This window comes from Anopheles funestus, chromosome 3RL (assembly GCF_943734845.2).
Source record: "Anopheles funestus chromosome 3RL, idAnoFuneDA-416_04, whole genome shotgun sequence".
NCBI lineage: Eukaryota > Metazoa > Arthropoda > Insecta > Diptera > Culicidae > Anopheles > Anopheles funestus.
This window is the reverse complement of record NC_064599.1, coordinates 83,398,644-83,421,862: the sequence shown is the minus strand read 5'-3', so window position 1 is coordinate 83,421,862 and position 23,219 is coordinate 83,398,644. Positions and strand designations below refer to the sequence as shown.

The 23,219-nt window shown below is 41.2% G+C and overlaps 1 protein-coding gene across 6 annotated transcripts; it reads left to right on the top strand.

Moving 5' to 3' along the window:
• Nucleotides 1–5,348: 5,348 nt before the first annotated feature.
• Nucleotides 5,349–23,219, top strand: LOC125770588 (hyaluronidase Tab y 2.0101-like). Of its 6 annotated transcripts, none has more exons than XM_049440345.1 (8): nt 5,349–5,468; nt 10,159–10,561; nt 12,729–13,021; nt 13,128–13,267; nt 18,580–18,761; nt 19,575–19,785; nt 22,753–22,841; nt 22,924–23,219. In XM_049440345.1, exons 2-8 carry the CDS (start codon nt 10,485–10,487, stop codon nt 23,030–23,032), a joined length of 1,101 nt encoding a protein of 366 aa, XP_049296302.1. In that variant the 5' UTR covers nt 5,349–5,468; nt 10,159–10,484; the 3' UTR covers nt 23,033–23,219. The 6 variants fall into 6 exon arrangements, with proteins under 6 accessions (XP_049296302.1, XP_049296304.1, XP_049296301.1 ...); XM_049440347.1 differs by having other exon boundaries at nt 5,352–5,452; XM_049440344.1 differs by having other exon boundaries at nt 5,377–5,468; nt 10,009–10,561.

The window sequence follows — 23,219 nt, the reverse complement described above, 5'->3', positions numbered from 1 at the left end:
ATGCTTTATCGAGCACGTGATAATGCACTTATCGCAACATTATATTGGTTTGCAGGAACGATTGACACGCTTGGGGATGCTTCCTGGAAAGGAACTTGAATGTAATTTGTTGGCTATTAAAATGCATTATGAAGCTGAAAGCATAACACTTGAATTTAATCAAATTTGATTCTCAAAAAACCTAGAGAATGATGAATGCCGCAAAGAGATTTAAATATAAGTTGTAAAACAAAAATATTAAAAACGCCGACATGTATGCAATTTGCACAACAAAATCATCATGCTTCATTAAATAAGAAATTCTAAAATAGAAAATAAAATCTTTACTCGATCATGCTTTATTGAGTCATTGAGCCATGCAATCTACCTTGAAACCAGTCACGAATAACTTATTCCATGCTCTAACTAACCACAACCAAAGTCGCTCGAAGCGCAGCCAATGTTCAATTCCGGTTAACCCACAAAAGCCAAACGCCTTAACCACAGCACCCAAAAACCACAACCGAGTGCGCAGGGCAACACACCCGTACGCATGAAGCCATCGCGACAAATGGTACCCTTGTGTGTTTTGCCCGGTTTTTCGCGACCCGCTACCCGATCACCCGCAAGGCTTAATGATGTCAAATTTATTGTTCATAGAATTGTCGTTAATTATGGCAGCTACGGGCTGGTTTTGCGTCTTTTGCCGGAAACGGTTAAGCAAAAAAAAAACAGCTAAGCGCGCGGTCCGTAGGAGGCCCATCGATAAACGGATGATTGCGATGGTTTCATTTGCAGTGCTAGTGGATGGTAAAGCATCCCCTAAAATGGCCCCACTGCTAGGAGATATAAACTAAAACCAGCGAGGTAACTTTTTAGTACGGTCGACATTAACCATGTCGATGGGCGGCAAAGTGAAATGTGCGCGAAAATGTGCCCGATGCTGTGGCGGAAGGATGGACAGGGAAGCTATTAACAAACACCTGCTACCCTGTTGTACACGAAATTTGTTAAAATTGGGCTATGAATTTAACTACACGGGTAGACACGTAGCGATGGGCAAAGTTAAAAAATATGAACGCAATCAATTAAACACATTAATTTTGACGCGATAGTAAAGTTTTGTTCAAGAAAAATAATTAGTTTTACTTAAATGTAACCAGATAAAATAAAATTTATTTGGAAAATAAGATTTAAACCTCAAAGCGATAATTTAATGATAACATAGCCATGCTTTTATCTGAAAGCTCCTCTGAATTTCTATGATAAATGCAAAAACTAGGGTATTCTATGTCTTTTTCATGACGTGGCAATCCAACTTTAAGGATCATTATTGTGTATTTTTTGTAGATTTAAAATGTGTGTTACAAAATCGTCGCTTTGAACTGCATTCCATTGAATTTCAAATTAAATCTATTCGAATAAAATATCGAGCTAACTAAATGCAGCAGTGAATTGAATTGTAAAATGTTAATCCCTAAGCATTTCAATCAAATTAACAATTGCCCGACAATGGTGATTTTATCCTCAACGTTATGGTTTCAATTAGGTAGTATTTTTTATCAATCCTTTGGGGATTACACCTAAACGTACGAGTATAAATCTGATACAGCTGGAGTCTAATTCTAATACATGCAAAAAAATTGTTACATTTATTTCCACCATATTACAATTTCAAATACAAAAAAGAAACAACCAAAAAACGCCATCAGATACGACAGAATGCCATGTGATACGCACCTTGGGAGCAATAATTCAGTCAAATGCCAGTCGTGCATCATTTGGACCATTTTCCCTGCTCTTCTATTGAAATGGGTTGAGGTTGCACAGACACTGTGGTGCCCTAAGGATGGTGGTTTTTTTACCATCATTTCAACCGATAGCAACGAAATGACACAAATTCGATACCGCTCGAGTCGTTTCAATTTTCACCACAATCGAACGGACGCGGTTGCGATTCGTGCAATACGATTGAGGCAGTAATTTTAGCTTCAAAAGAAAGCACTGATAAAAGTATCATAACGTTCATATGTTCAAATTTCATGTACCCGTTTAGGAAGAAGGTTCAAAACTTGTATGAAATGTTTTACACGCTTCATGTGTGTGTACCGCAAGGTACATGTGTAGAGGAGGAAATACACAAAAGATAAACTTTTGCACATCGCATTTCATCAATCGCCCACCACATAATGTCGGGAGGACAACAATGGACCACCTACACAAATCATACATGTTTTCTTTTATTTATTTTTTGTTGGAATTTGAATTTGAAAAAAACCCTTCTCTTCTCAAGGACGAAACATCCCATCGGAGGTAAATTTCTTCATTTATACTAAATGATTTCCAGATCGACAGCTCAACTTTTGCCCAATTGTCAACTGTATTTGAAGTTAATCAGCACCGTGTTTGTGTTCCGCACGAACTGACTTTTCAGACACTTTCTCAGCGAATGTACTTGTGGAATCCATTTTGCATACAATTCCTGTACAGATGCTACCCCACTGTTTGTGTTCACAAAAGAGTACAACCAAACAACTTTCCGATCTACTTGAATGGATGCCCTATCACAGCAACAAAGGTACATATATCCATGTTATGCGAAAGACAAACATTACCTGCACCATGGAATCGTTTCCATGGAATCGTTGGTAGCACACACTTAGCAGCAGACTTGCCCATATCAACAAGACTGGCTTCGTTTTCGTAACTCTTTTTTTCATCTCATACTGTTTTTTTCCACGTCTCAGACGACCTATCTGTACACAAATTTCTTCATTTCCTTTGGCAATCTTGGCTCAGAGCAGACAAATGGAGCAGCCTTTCTTGTTCAACTAAAAGAACTGTTCGAAAGTTTCATTCTTTTGAATTTTCTTACAAAACATATTATTTATCATAACTTCCATAATTTTAATCAAATAGCACAATTGTACTGCTGCTTCTAGAGACCAAATTTGGGAAGACTTCAATGCTGTGTACAATATTTTTACTCGATTTCCATATATGTAACTACCCTATCTTTGGAAGCATTATAATGAGCTGTGCTTCATTTAATTATGCTATACATAATCTCATCTCTTCCGGTTGCTCTATTCCAAGAATCATATGAGTTCTTTATCTTCTACAAGAAGTATCAATATTGACAGACGCATAATTAAGTGCGTACATTCATGACAGCCTTCACAAATGGCAGTATGCAAATAAAAGATGTAGCAACCGTTTCACCCGAACCAAAACCAGGTGAGATTATCATGTTTTATCATTTACTTATCTTAATGTTCAATGTCTCATTGAAATTGAATGCACAGTTTCAACCTATTCCCTCTTATCTCTGTATATTTTTCCCCCTTTTGAAAGGGGCGGGGGGGGGGGAGGGGGCCGACATGAGGCAAGACAATGGAAATGTGCCAAATTTCGAGCACCCGTAACGAAATGAGGTAATTAAAAATGTGTCAATAAAATTTCGATCCCGCTCATTCGAATGGTTTTGGCGTTGACTTTGAACTTCCGCAGAATGTCACTTCCTTCTTATCGCCGTTCTCCACCACACCATCCTGAATGGTTCCTTCCGCTTCCGGTCGATGACTTTTTGCCGTGCAGTGAAGTTTGGCATTTTATTTTCTTGCCCTTCTACTGCCTCCCCCCACGCCCGTTCTAACCTAACCCTTCCCATAAGACCTTCACGTTTACCTATATGCTGATAACACGAGCTAGCATCGCAGCAGCACACGACTTTTGGCACTGGCAGGTCGGTAACTTTATGTCTCTTCCCTTGACCGTGGCTCCATTCCGGACGGTCGGCAATAAAATCCATTCCCGATGTAGAGCGGTGGCTGGAACGACTTAATTACGGAGTTGCATGGGCTTTCTTGTACCCAGCTAGCCGGCAGTTGAAGCATGTTTTTTAATGTGTATTCGCAAACGATTTACCTGTTGATTGTGCTTAAATTGAACGTTCATTAAATGCCGTTTTTGGGTTCCGGTTTGGCCAAGGTGAATACAGCCCCCTTTTTTTAAGTACAGCTTTACCTCATAATATCATGCACCGTTCCAGTTTCCGATCTCTCGCAGCTTCAAGGTCAATTGTTGAATAGAATTTCTTTTTGTTTCCGATTTTTGTAAATGATTTTTTTCCTTCCTATGGGCCTATGGGCTATTTCAACATCCAATTTAACTGATGCCGCCATTTACTGGCCTTTGAAGCCCGCATCCCCAAAATTCGAACACGCAAACATGAAGCGTACCGAAATCATCTCCTGAAGGTCATCTAAATTCAAACACAAAACCCAATTTCTGTCGACCCAACTATCGGCCAGAACCAGAAGTGAACCAATTTGGCATTCACTGCAAATAGAAATCATTGGCGATGTCTGTGCTGCAACTTAAATTGAATTTTCTTCTACTTGTTAGGTGTAAAATATTGATAATCCAAAACCTAAACTATTGGACATCAAAACTTCATTCCCTACGGCACAAAACAGTTAGCCCTTAACCTCATTTTCGTATGCTACAAATAAAGGGTCATTCGGGCCAATGAGCTTGATATTGAATTCGTCACAATAAAAGCTAATTTGCGCTTAATGTTGTGTTCTTTTTTTACTACTGGATATCATTTCAACGTTATTTTCACACCTTCTCACCAAATATAAGTTCTACCCGTTTGTGCGATGGTTTTCGGTGACCTTAGCTTTCAGTGGCTGGTGACGTTTTTTTTTCAACTGAACAAAGGAAAGAATAAAACAGTGTACAAAAAACATGCTTTAAAACCCCAACTCCAACCCCGAAAACAAATTGCTGCTCATCTGAAGTTGCATTCTATTGCTGCAGGTGACCGAAACTGCAAATGACTTGAAACATGCATGCCCGAGTGGGTGGTCGGTGGGTCGGCAAGGTGTTTATGTGTTTAAATGCTGGTGTTTTTGTTTTTTTTTTTGTAAACCGAGTCCCAAAAGTTTACCTTTTTTTTCGCTTTATAATATACATTATCACACAAAAAAACTGCTCCCATACTGCTCGAGTGGAAAAAGTTAAACAGCATAGCAAAGTCGAAAAAACAACAGCGCCAAATAAAGCGACCAACCGGGCACACCAGCACCGTCATGACGTGACGGTAGTGGTGTCGTGGAAAAGTGTCATGTATTCGTAGTCGGTACAAACGTCACCAAAACGACTGCATGGACCTTGATGTCGGTTGTCGGTTCGGTGGCTTGTAACCGGATTGGCTCCTCATCATCCAGACCGCCCACTACCCGTTCACACCACACCGAACGAGTGGCCGCCGCACCCCTACGGACGGACGCACTTGAAAACTTGCCGGAGCGCTCGGCTCTTATAAATAATAAAACGACACCGAGCATCCTGCTCATTTCCCGGTTGCGGTTGTGGCGCGAGTGTGCGGAAAAAGCTTGCACCCCGATTTCGATTTCCATTCAAGCCGTTTGCACTGTGGAAAAAAGACTCCATTTGACAAAACTCGGTACGGCAAGAAAAAGGTACAATCGTACGTGTGCGCATGGATTTACTCGCGTAAAAAGTGTACTGTGAATGGCTGTATGTATGTGTGTGTGTGTGTTTTTTTTTTGTGATATTTGTTACGATTCGGTTTTGCTTTTCCACTTTGGATAGCCGGTATGTTAGTGTTACTGTTTTATCCCGGATAATGGATAATTCATCCCGGCCGGTACAAAGCCAGATAAACCTTCGGCTTCGCAATGCAAAACGAATGCGTTCCGGTAGAATGTGATATTCATGATGTGCCCGTTTTATGTGAAAAAAAGGGGATGAAACTTTTAAAACTGTGTAGAATATGTATACGAATATTTGAAGCCATTTTTAACGAATAACTATAAGAAAATTTAATTTCTAAAAATACTACAAAACTTCAAAGTTCTCTAACAAAAGCTTTAAACAGAAAAGGAAAAAAACTGTTCAAACTGTCTAAAGTGTTCAACAAAACCAGTGATAATCCATTATATTATAATCCACTATTAACACATAAAACAGGAAATCAACTGTGCAAGAAAATTATCAAACCGCGCCCAACAACGTCAACCTTAAGGTGCTTCTATTGCTTTCCCAGAAATGCATGAAATTAACGTAATTAAAATGTACAGTTGACACACATTTGCCAAACTCGTGAAAAACCCGGAAAACAACACAGTCTCTAATCAACTGATTGTAGCAATTAAACCAAATCGGGTCTGCACGTGTCAGTGAATGTTTCGCACCGATATGACTCTCCTTACCGGTTCAATGCGTCCTACTAATGCTTGTAACCGATGGTGAACATAAATTTTTAATTAAATTTGAGGGATTTTTGTTCGTACCGGGTATACCTAAATCACTTAACGAAATTTCATTCCCATATCAATGTAGTGGTTTTTAGTTGGTAACAATTTGCGTTAATTATTCCATTTGACACATGCCGGTAAAGGGATAAGTGATAAGAGTGACAACTTGGGGTGTGTGTGAACAGCTCTATGGAACCGTAGAGAAGTGGTTCCATTCGAATGCACTTGTAGTTTTGCATATTGATTTGAATTTTTTCAATAGAATTATTCCCAGAGTGCCAGAACGAACACTTTGCTGAATGCGCTACCCGGTTTTGCAACCGTGTCGGTGAGCATGATAACATTCCTGGTAAAGTCGTTCTTTTCCTGGAAGGTAATGAACAAGTATGTAATTCTTACCCATTGCCCTAACACGACAGGTGATGGGCGAGCTCATCTCCATAACTCTAAAGTTCCTTCAACTTGTCACCGTCTACGGTGGTAATGATCGTGTACTGCGTGTAACCCTCATGCAGTTCTATCTGGAACGCACCGCTCTCCGTACACGGACTTCTGTCTTCTGTTCTTTCCACTCACCCACAACCAACCAACGCCTCCACGACCCGCATCACATCACGGTAAATCATCCAAAGCTCACCGATGTGTTTTGCATCCAGCAATCGATTTTAATCATATTTATGATCCAATGTGAATTGACTCATCCGTTTGCTGGCGTGCAATGTACCGTGGCACCACGGGACGGCGTGTCTCGCTTCCTTCTACCAAGGTCTCCCGGAAGCCTGTGTCATGGTGCACGGTTTGTGAGGTTAGGAAGCACCCTACACTAAGGGTGTTTGCATCAAAACGCACTGCGATACCATCTTGTTTTCCGCAATCCATCTTGCATCCATTTCTCAGAAAGTCTGCCCGTTCGTAGCAGACATTCGCGGATGCAGTTGATGCATTTGAGGGGTGCAACAAAAACACCGAAACTGGCAGGAATGGATGGAATCGTGCATGAAAGCTAATGGCCCTTGGACTTTCCTTTTTTTTCGCCCCCGGAGAGTGGATGTTGTTTTTCCGACTTCTGGAGCGAGAGTAGCTTTTGTTTGTATACGAGCGCCAAACCGGCCCCGGGAATGCCGTAGATGTTGTATTACGGGGCAAGCTTTGTATTGTGTTAGTTTTTCTTTTTCTTTTGGTTGCAGTTGCCCGGATGCTGTTTGTTGTTCAGCTTGCTGCCGTGCAGTTGATTGCATTCTTCCATTCTGCTATCCATTTTCCACAAGGTTCAGGCCACTGTGAAAGTACTTTCCTGCTACGAGTGAAAAGTGCAGATAGGGATGAATATTGTGTAATTTGCCTTGTTTTGCTCAACCGATATTGCAGACGGCAAACAAGTAGCTTCGCAAAGCAAATACTAGCTTGTTTCAGTTATGAAAGAGATATTTTAATTGCTTACCAATTTGTCAGACCGCGTTGTCTCATTGTATTAGAGTTTTTATTATTTATTTACGTATTTATTACTGATGTTAATATGTTTATAATAGAGAAAGCTAAATGATTCCAAACAACGTCCCGGTTACATGCGAATCAGCGCTATTAACGCTCATATCCCGAAGCGATTATCGCTAATAAGTTATCAACCGAGTTGACATATTTCCATGCAAATGTGACAATAATCTTACCACCGCTTCCACAGCGGAACATCCCGTTATGGTGCGCTTAATTGATCTCGCCAAATCAAGAACCAAAACCCGATAACGGCGGCAAAAACCCTTCAACCTCATAAGGGTGGCTTCGGTTTAAGCCGCCTTTGATTGTATCTGTCGGAAAACCGTTGAACAGCCTCGTGTAAATCTTCAAGGGGATGAGATTCTCCACGTCAAAGGTGGACAAGTTTAATTGCAGTAGATTAACCTGACAGCCGCCCATCATCGCAGGTTTGTTCAACTGAACTGTTGATCGATAACATGCAACATCGGTGACTAACTGATAAGCTCATGTAGCCTTTGATTGCAACAAACCCGCACTCTGATGCGCTTGTGGTGCGCTTGTTGCATTGTTTACGTAGTGTCCGTTGGTTTTGAGAGGCCTTTCGACCACTTTCACCTGTAAGTATACAGAGTAAATGTCTACATCATAAAATATGTGACAGAAAGTGGAAGAGCAAGTGTTTTGCTAAAACTGATCTTTCCCATCCTTTGTACAGTAATTCAACGCTCTTCTCACTACTTTGTTAATCGTTGACTTCCTTTATCCCATCGTCAACTAACCTTGATCTCCAGTTCGATTCAAATACTATCTCTTAATTTGATTCGATCCAATGTCAAGCGTGTCACTGGATTGTCATTAGTGTGGAGAACATTGCCACCGTCTAACGCTTCGTTCCGCATTGACCATATGCAAATTGTGAACAGAGCAACATTTTGCAGTCATTCGCGCTACTGTGCCATACAGAGGCCACCAGCATTCCACAAGGAAGTAACAACGGTCGGGGAAAGGCTAAGTAACAGAAAAAAACGGAAAACAAAAGTATAAATAATGCTTAACTACAACAAAGCGATTCGCGGTGAATGTAGTACGCATCTGTTTTTGTGATCATACAGGTGACATCAACAGCTACAGTGTTGATGTTTTTGTTGTGTTCTTCAAGCTCAACAACAGCAAAACGAAACATTACTTTCTTCATTGCAAACACCACCCAAAAGGTAGAGCGTGTGGTCTTTTTTGGAAAGGGCCCATCACGCAAACTGATGCCTAATGGTAGTCGTTACTTCGCATTGGCACCTTACAGAAGAACGGCGACGGTAGTGCTTCTAGTAGTATGGCACAGGGTGACACAGAAGCTGCTCGATCCCCGCAATCTAGGTTGCCGAGAACGTGTGCTCGTTGTTCTTTTTGGTCGATTTCAACTCACACACGCCACTTCGAATGCTTGATTGAGTGAGCGATGGTGTCGCTACGTACTGGAGCTTAATTAATAAAACACGATCGATCGTCGAGAACCGGGTCTCCATCGTGTTTCAGCCGATTCTTAACCGCTCCACCAAACAATCTAGATCGCGCGGGCACCAGCTGTTTTTGTTGTTCTACCTTTTTTTTGTTTTTTGCTCATTTCGGTCGCTTCATAGCGGCCCTAGCGTCAAGTGTCAACGTGCGGCACAGACAGCGTTGCGTCGTCGTTTACGATATCGGCGCACAAGATCGACGTGCTGTGTGTGCTTGTCGAGCACGGTTAGCCCTCAGTCCGATCGCAAACGCGGTCGCAATTTATTCTTCCACCAGACACGCACCGTGCGCCCAGCAAGCCACCGACCAGCAGTTGTGTTTTGCGCGCTTTAAACCATAGCCGAAAATCTGGACAGTTTTGTGAGGACGCCGGAGAACACCCACGGGGCAGCTGTGTTGTCTAATGGATTTTTAATATGGTCACGGCAGGGCAGGGCAAGACATGCGAAAACGTTCAGTGACTTGGCGAATGCGAAGACAGGATGTGATTCGAAATGACAGTTGCAGGTGGGTTCACCCGGAGATGATGATCGGGTTTGGTGCAAAGTGTGAGTAGTGATTCAGTAGCGTACGATCGTTGATGCTGTTCGGAGATTTGCTGGATAATGCTTCCGTAGAAGATGAGTCAGAATGTAGCGGAAAGCGATTTTTTGGCTTGTTGTTCCGTAAATTGTGTGATATGTGTGTTAAATGTGGCTAAATGTTGTACAAGTCTAGAGTTGTCTCATTCCTAGTTGCACTCTCCGTTTAGCCGTAGTTCCGCTCTACCTTCCCAAACGTCAACAGCACGAAGTTTAATGCTGTTGTTATCATTCAATTTGTGAAGTGTGTGATAGTAAATAAAACCATATATCATACTCGTTCGGAGCACAGTAAAGTTCACCTTGTACGATTTTTTTAGTGTCTTGTCAGCTTTAAAAGAAGTGCATCGTACGGTAGATTGTGACAGTGACAGTGCATCAAACCCAGTGCAACGGACGGGTTGAAGTTACAACTTCTCAAAAGTGCAATTGTGATATTTCTTCTCAATTCAGTTACTCTAAACAAACAATTAAAAGCAAGTGTCAAAGCCAACCCTCTTTCATGGCGATAGTTCTAGCAGAAATCGTACTTGCCATAATTAACGATAAGTAATTAGCGTTCTCTGCGTTCGATTTGCGGCGTGACACAATCGTTATAAGAAGAAAAAAGAACCAGAAAGATCATCATCAATTCATCAGCAGCAACATGGTTTACCTCTTCGCACGCACACAATCGGCTGCACTGTGGACGTTACTCTTGCTACAGAATCTCGTCACAATCAAGTAAGTCGAAGTTTACTTTTTATGATCGATTCCGTAGCTTACTTCATACTGGCTGACGTAGTCATGCAGCGAAATGTCTGGGGCAGTTATCATCTCTAACAAACCTTTTCACTATGATTAGTTTCAACCTTAGCCAGATGCTCTCGATCATATCTTGCCGCATTGAGTCGTACTTACAACGACATACCTTAACTCCCTCAGTTCAGCGTTGGTGGTAATGAAGTTTTTCAACATTTTACTTTCAATGAAAGCATCCACCACACCAGAACCTGCTTCCCAGTGACTTGTTTTCGAAAAAGTTAGCTCTTCATTTGCACTACCAACTTGTGCACTGAAACGAAGAAATATAAGTATATTGCAAAACCGTGGTTCATTCATTCAATCATCCTTCATTCATCATTCACTAGCTAGTACTAGCTGTTCTGGTTGTTTTTTTTGGGAACGGAATTCGTTCTTCCACTGAACCTCACCGGCGATGTGTGTTTTCTCTAGACATCGTGACGACAACGGCAATATGTCACCAGTGCTTGCTGGGTGAAGAACTTTACGATGAAGTTTTCCTATTTGTTCCACGATCAACGAAGACACTGTGCAGCTGAACGACAGCTTTCTGTTTTGCGAAAAACACAACAGCGAAAACACCTCATTTTGCACATTCAACCATGTTAAACTCGTGCTAATTCAAAGCAACGAAATAAAAGCACCAGCTGCTGCTGCTTCACTACCTTATCACGTGTGGCACAAATACGTTGCAGAATTGGACCAGTGTGTCGGAAGTTCGGAAACGCTTTGCATAAACTGCATACATAATGGATTCCGGGCCGGTGGTTGCATTTGTGCCCTTCTCCGGAACACCAGCAGCACACCGAGTAGGCAACCTACTCGTGGGAGAAGAACTTACTAACGCCACTTAATTACAATGTCAAAACTGTCAGACCAAAAACCTATCATCGCAAGCGCGTTTGAGAATTCGCTTGGTGGAACTTCCTCACTCGTTTTTCAAAGCCAAAAAAACATATCACATTGGGAGGTTAACCGCTTCCGGCACACTGTAAAAACCTGGTGCTACGGTTTTGGTGGTTTGTGGGTTCGGTATGCCGACGTTGACGTCGATTGTAATTTCCCCCAGAATATGGATGATTTGGTTTGGTTGGTACGGTCATTGGAAAAGATGATAGTTTCTGCATGATGAGCCATCCTGCCATGCCAGCGACTAGTGACACACACACACACACACAATCACAAACGAGAGATGCTACCGATGTTTAATTAAATCTCAAACACCACCATAGCTTCCGGACCATCAACGGTCGGTGGGAGTTTGTCTTTTCCGGCAAGGCACCTACTATACGCATCCCGTACAAACTAATATCCCGCGAGCGCCTCCCACGTCAGTATGCCGGTGGATTATAATCTTAATTGAAGTAAATTTGGCACAATTAAACAGCCAAAATTAATAATGAATTAATGCACCCGTTTCTTCGCAAGGGCCTCAGTTGTCCGCTGTGCGCCGTCTAGCAAAATGAGCGGGAAATCTAATTACATCCGCAGATAAACTGTTGGCCAGCTACCGGCGTTCACATCAATCAGGAAGCTAACCGCCTTAGCTATTTATGGTTCACTCACAGATTTATGCTTCCAAGAAGAAATGTCCAAGAAAGTGATGTCCAAAAATAGATGTTTTTGTCACTGAAGCTGCTCTCTGAGTGAGATTGGGATAAAAGTTAAATAGCGAATGTTTTACAGGTTTGGCTTTCTTAAGACATTTGGTGGTAGGCTTTTTATGGTTTGAACAGTGAATAGCGAGCTTAAAGCTAACGTCTAAATAATCGAAGTACCAAATTGCTAGTGACGTATAAGGCAAGCTTAGCGTAACATCTTTATTTGACTCCGTCACTCTTTATCATCCAATAGGCAGGTGTGTTTTAACAAAAGCTCATCTTCAAAAGAGTTGCTTTTGAGTAATCTTTGCGTAATCAGTTCGGTGATAGACAACCTAGATTATTTATTGCCATACTGGGTGCGCCTCCCTTTGGATCAGACTTTGTTATATTATATCTGACAAATATTCCGCTAACCGACAGGCAAACGAAAATTACAATGTACTTAACAAATTGATGAATAATCTACGAGCACTTTCTCTTTTTATTCGTCTCTATTTTAACAGAACCTTCGAAGTGTATTGGAACATACCCACCTTTATGTGCAATCAGTTTGGTTTCGACTTTGGTGGTGTCAACCGAACATATTCCGTTGTGCAGAACAAAAACGATACCTTCCGAGGTAATGCCGTCTCGATACTGTACGATCCGGGAAAGTTTCCAGCGCTACTTGAGAAACCGTCGACTAAAACGCTGTACAAACGTAATGGTGGCGTACCGCAGGAAGGAAACCTAACCGAACATCTGGAGATATTCGAACGCCACCTGAACGAACTGGTACCGGACCGTAATTTCAGTGGTATGTTACCTTGAAAACAACTCTTTAAAACCCACAGACAAAAACTACCCCACTGTCATTGGCTTTCGCGACCTTCCTGTTTCTAATGTTACTGGAAACCTTCCAGGTATTGGCATCATTGACTTCGAGTCTTGGCGACCCATCTACAGGCAGAATTTTGGTTCGCTACAACCGTACAAAGATCTGTCGGTGAAGATCGAAAAAGAACGCCATCCGTACTGGTCGGCGGGCCATCTCGAGCGGGAGGTAGGTAAACGGATTAACTGCTTTTTCCCATGGTAAACGATACAGTTTCCACGGTGACGACCGATAATGGGAACCCATTACTGGGGAAGCTTTTTAAAAACCGGCACTTCAACCCTTTGAAGCACGCTGTCTTGCCCGAGAAATGGGGCGCAGGGAGAGACGAAGCAGAAAAGAAGGATACGTCTATAGTGCCTTTTTCCTAAGAAAAAAAGAAAACCACTAACCCATTTGTCCATTCCGTTCAATAATCGAAACTGGTTGAGTATCCTTCCCCCTTTTCCCATAAATAATTGCTGAAAAGGAGTAAACAAGAAGCTTTTGTTGCATTAAATAAAATGCCAGCAAAGAACTTCAAGGCGTTGCCATTTCGTTTCTTTTGGTACGAGTTCAAACTCATCGATGAGCATTGGGTACGAACGGTTGTCGAGTGCGGGAAAACAAACAGGAAAAGCATGCATCCAAACCCGGCGATCATCGACGTCATCAAGCTAAGTGGCCGTAAGGGTCACTCTCGGAAACGCCCGCTCACTTTCGGACGCAAACAAACGGAATGCGCAAAACCACATCAACTTAGGCATGGGTTTGCCGAGAATGACCAAAACAAGTTGCGAATGAAGATGGTTTTCGCTTTTGTACATGCTACGCAGTATCCATAAATATGCGGAAATCATGCGTAACCCATGCAATAACCGGGTTTTCGGTTCCCAGATGAATTGTTTACTACACCGATACATTTCCCAGTAACGGAGTAACGTGCAGGAACGTTTTAAGAACATACTTTAGAAGAAATCCTTTCCAAATAACCTACAGCAAATGTTTTTTTTTTATTATAGATCTTCCAAAAGGTCACCTGCAAGTAAGAAAGTTCAATTATTTTCAAGAAAGTAAATTAAAATATCGGCAAGAATTCAAAGAATAGTTCCCTTTTCCATGTCTAAACCCATAAACATTTTGTACAATGACGCAAAAGGAAATCTTTCCAGTAAACCGGCATCTTGTATTGTACGTAAATCGTACTTTCTGGTGCTGTGAACTGTGAAGAGGTAAAAAAATAATATACGTGTAATCAATCAAAATAAAGAGGGATTGAACTGGCTCAATATGCTTCTTGACTTGTCCAAAGCGTGTGTCTCCACAAGGCTATCCGTCGGGAAATTAATTGTTCGAACAACGGTGTTTTCTCACCAAACATATTCATAAGCAACATACCATGACAGCAGCATAACTTGTTTAGGGTTCGTTATAAATTCATCTTTATTCCGTTTGCCAACAAACCCACAGTGGTTGCACCCTTACTGACGAGTAACTCCAGGAAGGTGCTCTGTACTCGCTCCGGGCTTTTTCATTCCTGGAAAGGAAGTTATTTTCATTCGCTTCATTTTCGTTACTCTCCAAGCGGACATTCCAAATTCTGTACAACTCATTGATTCCATTCGCAGCTAAAGGCACATGATGTGTGTGTGTGCGGTGACGAATGAATCCTTGAATTCCTGGAAGGATTAAAGATACTACTAGCTTCCTAAGCATTCATTTCCACCACATTCTCTTCGTCGAAGACTAACTCTTTTATCATTTCTATTTTCATATCCTTTTCCCTATTCAATGTCATCCACCAAGCAAAAGAAATACTCACAAAAAACTGGTAACAAAATGGTTCCGTTTGTGACAAAAAACGGTAGTCAGTTTTGGAACTGGGTGGATCGTTTCCAGACACATGAATTGTTTTGGGAAGGCAATTGGAAAAATCCTACATCAACCCGACCTTCTACACGTTTGTAGAGCCTTTTTTTGTAACAGGTGATGAACGAAGTTTTTCATTTCCCAGTTCAACATTGTTCAATTTTTCGTTTCTTTTGAATCCGGTGAGATTTTACGCTTTTCATACTGCCACACTGATAGTACCACATTCTTCAACGGTATTGAGAAAATGACGGAAGCACTCCTTAATCGAACCGAACAGGCTGGACCATTGGTTGTGTCCGGCGTGAACAAAAAAAGATACAGCCACGCTAGTATGGAAAGTTTAATAAACCGGAAAATGAAAATCATATCCCGGACGACGATTCCCCGGGGCCTATGGACGATGGACCGGATATCGCTGTCGACAGTGAATCGTCCAAACATTGATCGATTTACGGTGCGAAAAAACCGATCGAAACCAGCCTCCATTATACCCGGTACTCATTGGATAGAATCAGCGGGCGATTGCCTTTGTGCGTTAAAAAATCGAGAGAAAAAAATCGTTTGAATTGCATAATTGAACGACGAAGGATTATTGGACTAGCACGATTAGTTTGCATTCCATGTGGCATTGTTCCTAGTGTTGTTTTATGGACAAAGAATAGTACAATGTCTAGAGCACCACACTGTTCTGAATTTTGATAGTTACGGTGTTATTTGGACTTATCTACATTGCTACCACTTTTCCACTTCTGATCATTAAGGTCTTCTCTTCCACTTCGGACATAGGTCAAGGTTGATGACGGTAGTAAAGGGTACTGAATGAGAATAAAAAGAACGAACTGTTGGTATATTTCTCATCATAACAAGTTCCCGAAGCCGTAGTATACTTAGGAACGGTACAAAATTGGATTCGATTCATTAGAAATGGCTTTACTCAGAAACCCGTTCGAATTCCAAGTAAAAGTTCCTCCTGACCAGCACACACGATTTATGTAGTTTCATGTAGTGGTGCATTGATGTAAAGGACCATGCATCCCATCTCGCGTATCTCACAAATAAAAGGTCAATGAATAAGATTCAATTTCTTCCCATTTTTTCATTACTCCAAACTGTCATCTACTATGCGACTACGGGCAAACGAGAGACAGGAGTTGACAGCTTGGTTTTCCCATTGCAGCACAACCGGCAGAAAATTACAGCGCAAGTATTTCAACAAACTAAAACCCCCAGCTCTTCTGTCTTGTCCAAGAAAACCACAAAGTCCGGGAAAAGGGAAAAACCGCGACCAACAGGACATGAATATAAATTTGCCTGCTGGTATGTGCAATTGGCAAGCCGTCGCTTTAGCTATTGCCATACCAAAATGATTTAGGATACTTCAAAAACCGCTCGACTGTTCTGCGGTTTGATGAACATAGTCATTTTTGTTTACGACGGTGGAATGTTTTGGGGATTTTAATCTGCATGGCATTTTTGCTCATCACAGTCCGACCACAATCGGTTCGGCTTTCTAATGAAATGTTTTCTAATAATTAGAGTGTTTGTAGCCGGGTTCCATTAGTGTCAAGAAATTTCTAACCATCCGCGTATACATGCCAACCCCAATTAAGTTTAGGGTGTTACGTTCCAACAGACAGCGCAAAAAAACTATAATAACATTCATTATCAGATAGAGAAGTGTCCGAACGTTGTGTTCATAAATATTAAGAGCATAATTTATAACGACAGTGTAAATCGATAATGAACACACAAACGTAACACAAGCCGAAACGATTGGAAGATCGTTAATATTTGAACTTTCCGACCTTTTCGAGTTACTTAACAATTGTTTATGAACTTCCACTCGCCTTCCGTGCGCACTTCATAAACGCCTTACGGATGTTCGCTTCCTGGCATTCAATATTCCTGCTCTTCCCAGTTCATTACAATTTCCACTTCGGGCAAGCTTTTTTTCTTCTCCCAACTCACACTTTGAGACAAACTTTTCCCAAGCAGTACAACCCTTACACGGTACACCTTCGCCCTTCGTCCCCCTACCACTATTTTTCTCGCCCGGTCGCTCCATCGTCAAATGTCTCACAAAACACCGACCGGGAGTCCAATAAAACTTAATTAATATCTTTTACGATATTAGTTTTATTGCTCGGCAGAGAATGGACGATACTAAAAAAAACCCCCAACCGGTAGCAAGTAGCAGAGTCACCGTCCGAACTTGGTTTAAGCAGAGGGCTCAATACACACGAAAAAGCAACACACTCATACCGGGGGGAAAAACCTCATCTGACATTGTGAACACTGCTTCTTTGAATCACCTCCGGGAACATCTAACAGCAAAATATGACCAAGGGAGTTTGGAAAAAGCTGACAACGTTTTCACGTTTCGGGTTTTTTTTTTCATTTTTAGTAGGATAGTTGAAGGAACTGAGCAATTTTAGGATTTGGAGTTTAAAGCTTATACAATTATGAAACAGTACATTTTTCTGAGAAAGATTTAGCATAACTATTACAAATATTCCAGCATTTACTACTTTCTGAAAATTGCACAAATTGTATCTAAATTGCAGAACAGGAAACAATCATTGCAAAAAATCTTGATTGTTCTCCCATACATAATGAGAATAAATCAATTGACTTAAATAATATATTTTCCAGGGTTTCTAGAGTACATAACAATGTACACCCACAAGAATGCTTTAATTGCTTCCCCATTGAAAGCACTTCCAAATAACCTCAAACGTTCACAATCCAGCAATTAAGCAAAAACTGAACGCAGAAGAAAGCAAACAGATTGTTGCTAGCACCCTGTTTCGAAGAATTCCGCCCAAGGATGAATGCCATTAGCCAATTTTTTCTCATTGCACAACATAAGCTTGTGAAGACTTGCTATCTCTGGACCACTAAAATGTCATTATGTTGTTGGTTTTTTTTCTCTTCTTCTTTGCTTGTTGGAAGCAAATTTTCTATTGTCTCAAATGAAGGTCTTCCCGTTGACCTGACCGACGAGGGTCGCTTTCTGCCATATGGAAAGCACAAAATAGTGCATTGTGCACCCTTGTACCCGTGTTTGCAGACACAGAAGCTCATGCATCCGGTGGCCATATTTCACCGAAGCACACAAACAAGCATCTCTTCTCGAAAGCGCTATGTGATGGTCCTATAATGGTAGTGCTGTCTCGTCTGATACTACTCCCATCTCCAACTTCGTTTCCTGCGAACCGATCGTTAGTGGAACTCGAATTGTCGACTCGAGCTCCTTTCCCACCGGAGCTGTCTTATTCTAAAGTATAGAGCTACAACAACACAAAAAAAAACCTTACCCGATACTACAGAAAGCCTCGGGTTCTTGCCCCTAGTGTCCCAGAGTCGTATATTATCCTGGCCGGCTGTAAAAACCAAACATAACCTCAAAACCGTGTTCGTATCCGAGCACATGGCACCGGGATGAACCTCATTCGGACCCATATAAACAACACAAAAAAGTCCCATCCCTCGGGATGTACCGGTAGACCGAAAAAGCTGAGTTTCATCCCGATTTAGTCGAACAGTAGTTGCGGGAGTTCTGAGTGGAAAACTTTCCACCTCGCATCGTTTCATTTATTTGTCTCTCTTGCTATCTTTCTCATCCACAGGCAACGCGACGCTTCGAAGCAACAGGGCGCGAGTTTATGGAGCAAACACTACTACTCGCCAGGCAGCAGCGACCCCTGGCGGCTTGGGGTTACTATGCATTTCCGTACTGCTTCAATATGAACGGTGGAGCAAACGGTCGTTCGGAAAACTGCTCACCGGAAGTGCAGCGAGAAAACAACCGGTAATGTCGACGGACAAAGTACAAAACTCTCCTATCATTCTACATACAACAACAGCTGAATCCAACCAAAAAAAAACCTTTAGCGCCCAAAATGCAACAGTATCCAAGTTATAGGTGTTTCTCCAAACAACGAACAGGCAGTGAAAGTGTTGAACGAGCTTTCTGCCATGCCGAAACATGGCTCTGTTTGCTATCCTTCCAGTAAAAAGGCTTCTGCTTTACATCCACATGTATTTTCCCAGCATCTGGAAAGAGACCGATAGTGTTCATAGTGCCGTAAAGGGATTTTTCCACCACCGTAATCGCAACCAACCCGTAAGGTGTATGTGTGTTCAGGTGGCAACCTTTTGTCACGCCGAAAATCGGCCGTGCGGGAGGAATTAATAAATTATCGCCAACTTTCAACACATCACATGTGCGCGTTTCACGCTTCGTCCGAATCCCGGTGCGAAGCTTTGCCCCAATTTATGGCTCTCTCGTGGAGATGGTTTTGTGTGTGTGGTATTGCCAGCATAAATAGCGTGATGTATTGCCCACGTTGTAGAATTTTACGATAAATGGCAAACGAACAGTCACTTTATTGTAGGATGTTTTGGTGTTTTAGAATAGCAAGGAAAAAGATTAACACTTGAGGAAATGGATTTTGTTGCACTTTAGAACAGCATATTTCAGGTTTCTATTCTAATTGTCACAAGATTGAGATATCATTCCCTGAAGATCCCTATCCTTGAGACTGTAATATACACTGAGGCTCTCAATTATACATTACAGTTTATCATTTCTGATCATATTTTTATATCTATTTATTTTTAGGATTATGTGGCTGTACGATGGCTCTGACATTATCTTCCCATCCGTCTATCTACGTGAAAAACTATCTCCAGGTGAACGAGAGCAACTCATTAGAGGACGAGTACGGGAAGCCGTTCGAGTAGCGCAACGTACCATTGCATCAAAACCACGGCGTAAGGTTTTAACCTATCTGCGCTACGTGTACACCGATACGATACAGTACCTGACAGAGGTATGTATGCAGTTAATGTCTCTCGGTGTTCTATGTTCTTACGAGTATCACTAGTAACAACTTTGAAACCAGCTGTCGATGATAAAGAAAACAGGGCAAAAAGCTCCCACAAAAGTTGCACAAAGTGCAGACTAATGGCTCATGCATGATGCACGAAGTATCTACCAGCTCGGCAGCAACAAAAAATATCCTTGAAACTTACGAATGTCAACAAGTTGTCAGCAGCTTGTAATGTGTGTATGTTAAAGGGTGGATCAAGAGGGTTTGGGTATTTGATTGCTACCTGTTGCAGCATACTGGCTTCTTCACTACTGACGTTATAAATATTGATCAAACACCATATCCCGAAAGGATACGAGCACCGGAAGGAAGGAAGTCTGAAAGGATGGTATTATTTTGCATATGCGATTTACATGTGTGACGTTCGTGGCAGTTGAAATGCTAAAGATCAGGGGGATCATGTAAGATGTAGTCGTTATCAGGAACCATTTCATATTCCCCGCAGTGATACATCAGCATTAGAATGAGCTCTGTCTTTGACAAAATATTATCTGTCAGATAGATTGTTCTCACACGCTTTACTTTCGTTCCTGCTCTGCAAGAACGTCCATGCAACTTTTATGCTAAAGTAACACCTGGCAAAAGTTTATTGTAATAGATTCCTGCCATGTAATGGATAGGAAGACCACTATAAAACATATTGAATGACGCACAACTTTTAAATGTAAAACATAAACAACTACACCTACACACACACACACCTTCTCCAAACATAAAGGTTACACGAGCGATAACATAGTTTACATACTTCACTTCTCTAAAACTGATGGCAGCTTGCGTAAAAAGCGTCACCGGAAGTGCAATTGCGCTACTACCTATTTTTAACAGTAACGCTACACTTGTTTCGTAGTTTCTTAGCTATCGTATACCGTACTTGTAAGTAAAGGACCGCTGGTAAAAGACCGCTATGATTAAGGTCACCGGAAACTTGCACCAAACTCAATTACGCTCCAGCCATATCGAGAACATCTCCGCCCGAAAGGATTTGATCAGCATTAAAAGTTAAGCAAAGCAAAGGAGAACGTAAAGTTTTGGCCTTTATTGTTGGCAATCCTTGATACGCAAGGAAGAGCGAAAGTCCTTTTCGGTGAGCGCTAAACTCATTCCACAGCTCCCCATAAAAGTCGGCTAGTTTTCTATTATTTACCTTTCGAAATATACGATAGTTTCATTTTGGACAACGAGGCGATTTATTGAAATGACTTTTAAAGGTTTTACTGAGTAGTTTGCTAATTTCTCGTAACACAAGTATTGCTCCCCATTTTTCATTTCATTCGAATTGAAAACTCATTCGTGAAAAGTGGTTTTAGCTGAATTTGTCCACTCGGACATTTACAAGAGAAGCTACGAAGAAAGTTCTCGCAAAAAGACATAATTCCAACGGATAGGTACAATCGGATCGCCCACGGGAGTCACATTACAAGAGGCGATGTTTCAGCATTTCGTTAGTTGATAACAGCCCTGTCGACGCAATGGTAACCTTATGTTGTTTATGCAGCCTCCAGTTTCGGGAATACTTGCCACTTGGAATGCATGCACAACGCGAAACCCATTCCGAGACGCAACATAGTACGCTGTTGGCGAACTTTTTAATTATTTTCACTACTTCCCTATTCCGGTTCGGCTGAACTTGGGACATTCTCGCAACAAAATCATTCCATGTACAGAGAAAAAATGAACCTGACAACGACTTGCAATCTTTGGGAAATTCTTCTAACAAAAAAAACGTTCAACGTCATGCTCAAAAGGGAAAAACGGAGAAAAATCTAGAAAACATTCCCACAAAATAAAACATAAACTTTGATGACAACGAATACAGGAGCAGTTCCGTCACTGTCCACATGATGCACACTTGACTTACTCCTTTTTTGCAAAGTTCGCGCAGCTTTCTTTCTTTCTTCTCCTTTTGCTGTTTAGTGTTTTTGTTAAAATTTTGCATCACCTAAGAATTGAGCTCTAATTTTCCTCTGTTGTGTGTAGGCGAGTTCCTTGGTTTTCTGCATTTGAAAGATGTGATTTTCTCTTTTTTGTTTTCACTATTGAAGATCATCATCGTCACTCCTTGCCTTTTGGGAGATTGATGAAATTGAGTGCAGACTAGCCCCGGTCTTCTGAAGAAGCGTCGACAAGTGTCTAAAGTTTCGAAAAAGTTAGTTCCATTCGTTTGCTTTTTTATTTGTATTTTGGGAATACTTTTGCCGAATTTTAGACTCCATGCTTTGCTGATCTTATTTTCGGACGGTTCGGTAAAACGACGAAACACAATCGTACGTTTGGTCAAAAGCAAACGAATTTCTGGGAAAAAAACCTTTCCATAGTTTAAACATCTTAAAAATGGAAAAAGAACTTTAATAATTCCACACAAAAAATCTCTACAAAGCAAAGCTTTATTTTTTGTGCTAAAATTTGTGTCATAACTGGTCGGTGGTAAGCTCCTCAGGGAAAATGCAAATTTCTAATTGCACTTCTACGGGTACCTGGGCACGTATAATGCCTTACTCTAAGCATAGCCTTTCTCGTGTGACAAAAAAATCACGCTTTTTTTATACAACCAGTTGCTAAACACAAAAGCAGACGAAAGACAATCACGAAGCTGTCAAACGAATTAACCAACAGTTTGCAAACATCCAAATTGGAACGAAATTCAATGGGGACCTTTAACCCCGTGACATTTTCTTGTGTTTTCGTATATTGTCTTGTTAATTGTAATTACCGGAGACATTGTGCTATGCCGGTAAGCTTGTTTTGTTATTTATGTGCATCTAAATGCGTCATGGTAATTAACTTTCGGAATCTAAATTGTCAACCACGCCATAATATGCTCTTTATTATTAAACATAATTTACATTTATTTTTAATTTTCTAAAAATCAATATTTTATAACTTTTATATCAATTTCAACTGTAGAGTGATTGGATAAATGCACTGACAGCTATGAAGAGCACCGGATCCGATGGCATTATTCTATGGGGTAGTTCGTTCGATCTAAACACACGGTAAGGTTGCCTGCAAACTTTAAACAAACCATGGACATTAATTTAAAAAAAAACTTTTTTTCTTTTACCACACACCTTACAGACAAAAATGTACCTCGTTCAAAGCATACCTTGATAGTACGCTTGGACCTGTACTAAGTTCTCTACAGCCCCGCTATGTAGTGGAAAATCTTGCGGAAACGTCTACCTAAACAAATCAAACCAGCGACAGTCGTTACATTTTAAGGATAGAAACATCTAAATAGCTTTACCCAAATTATATAAACCAACCGACCAGACAACGCCACGTTCTGCAGGAGCTCCTTTCTTAAGTTCTTTTTATATTTTAATGTTAGCATCCTATTGAATACATAATGAATGTTTAACAAAATCTTCCAA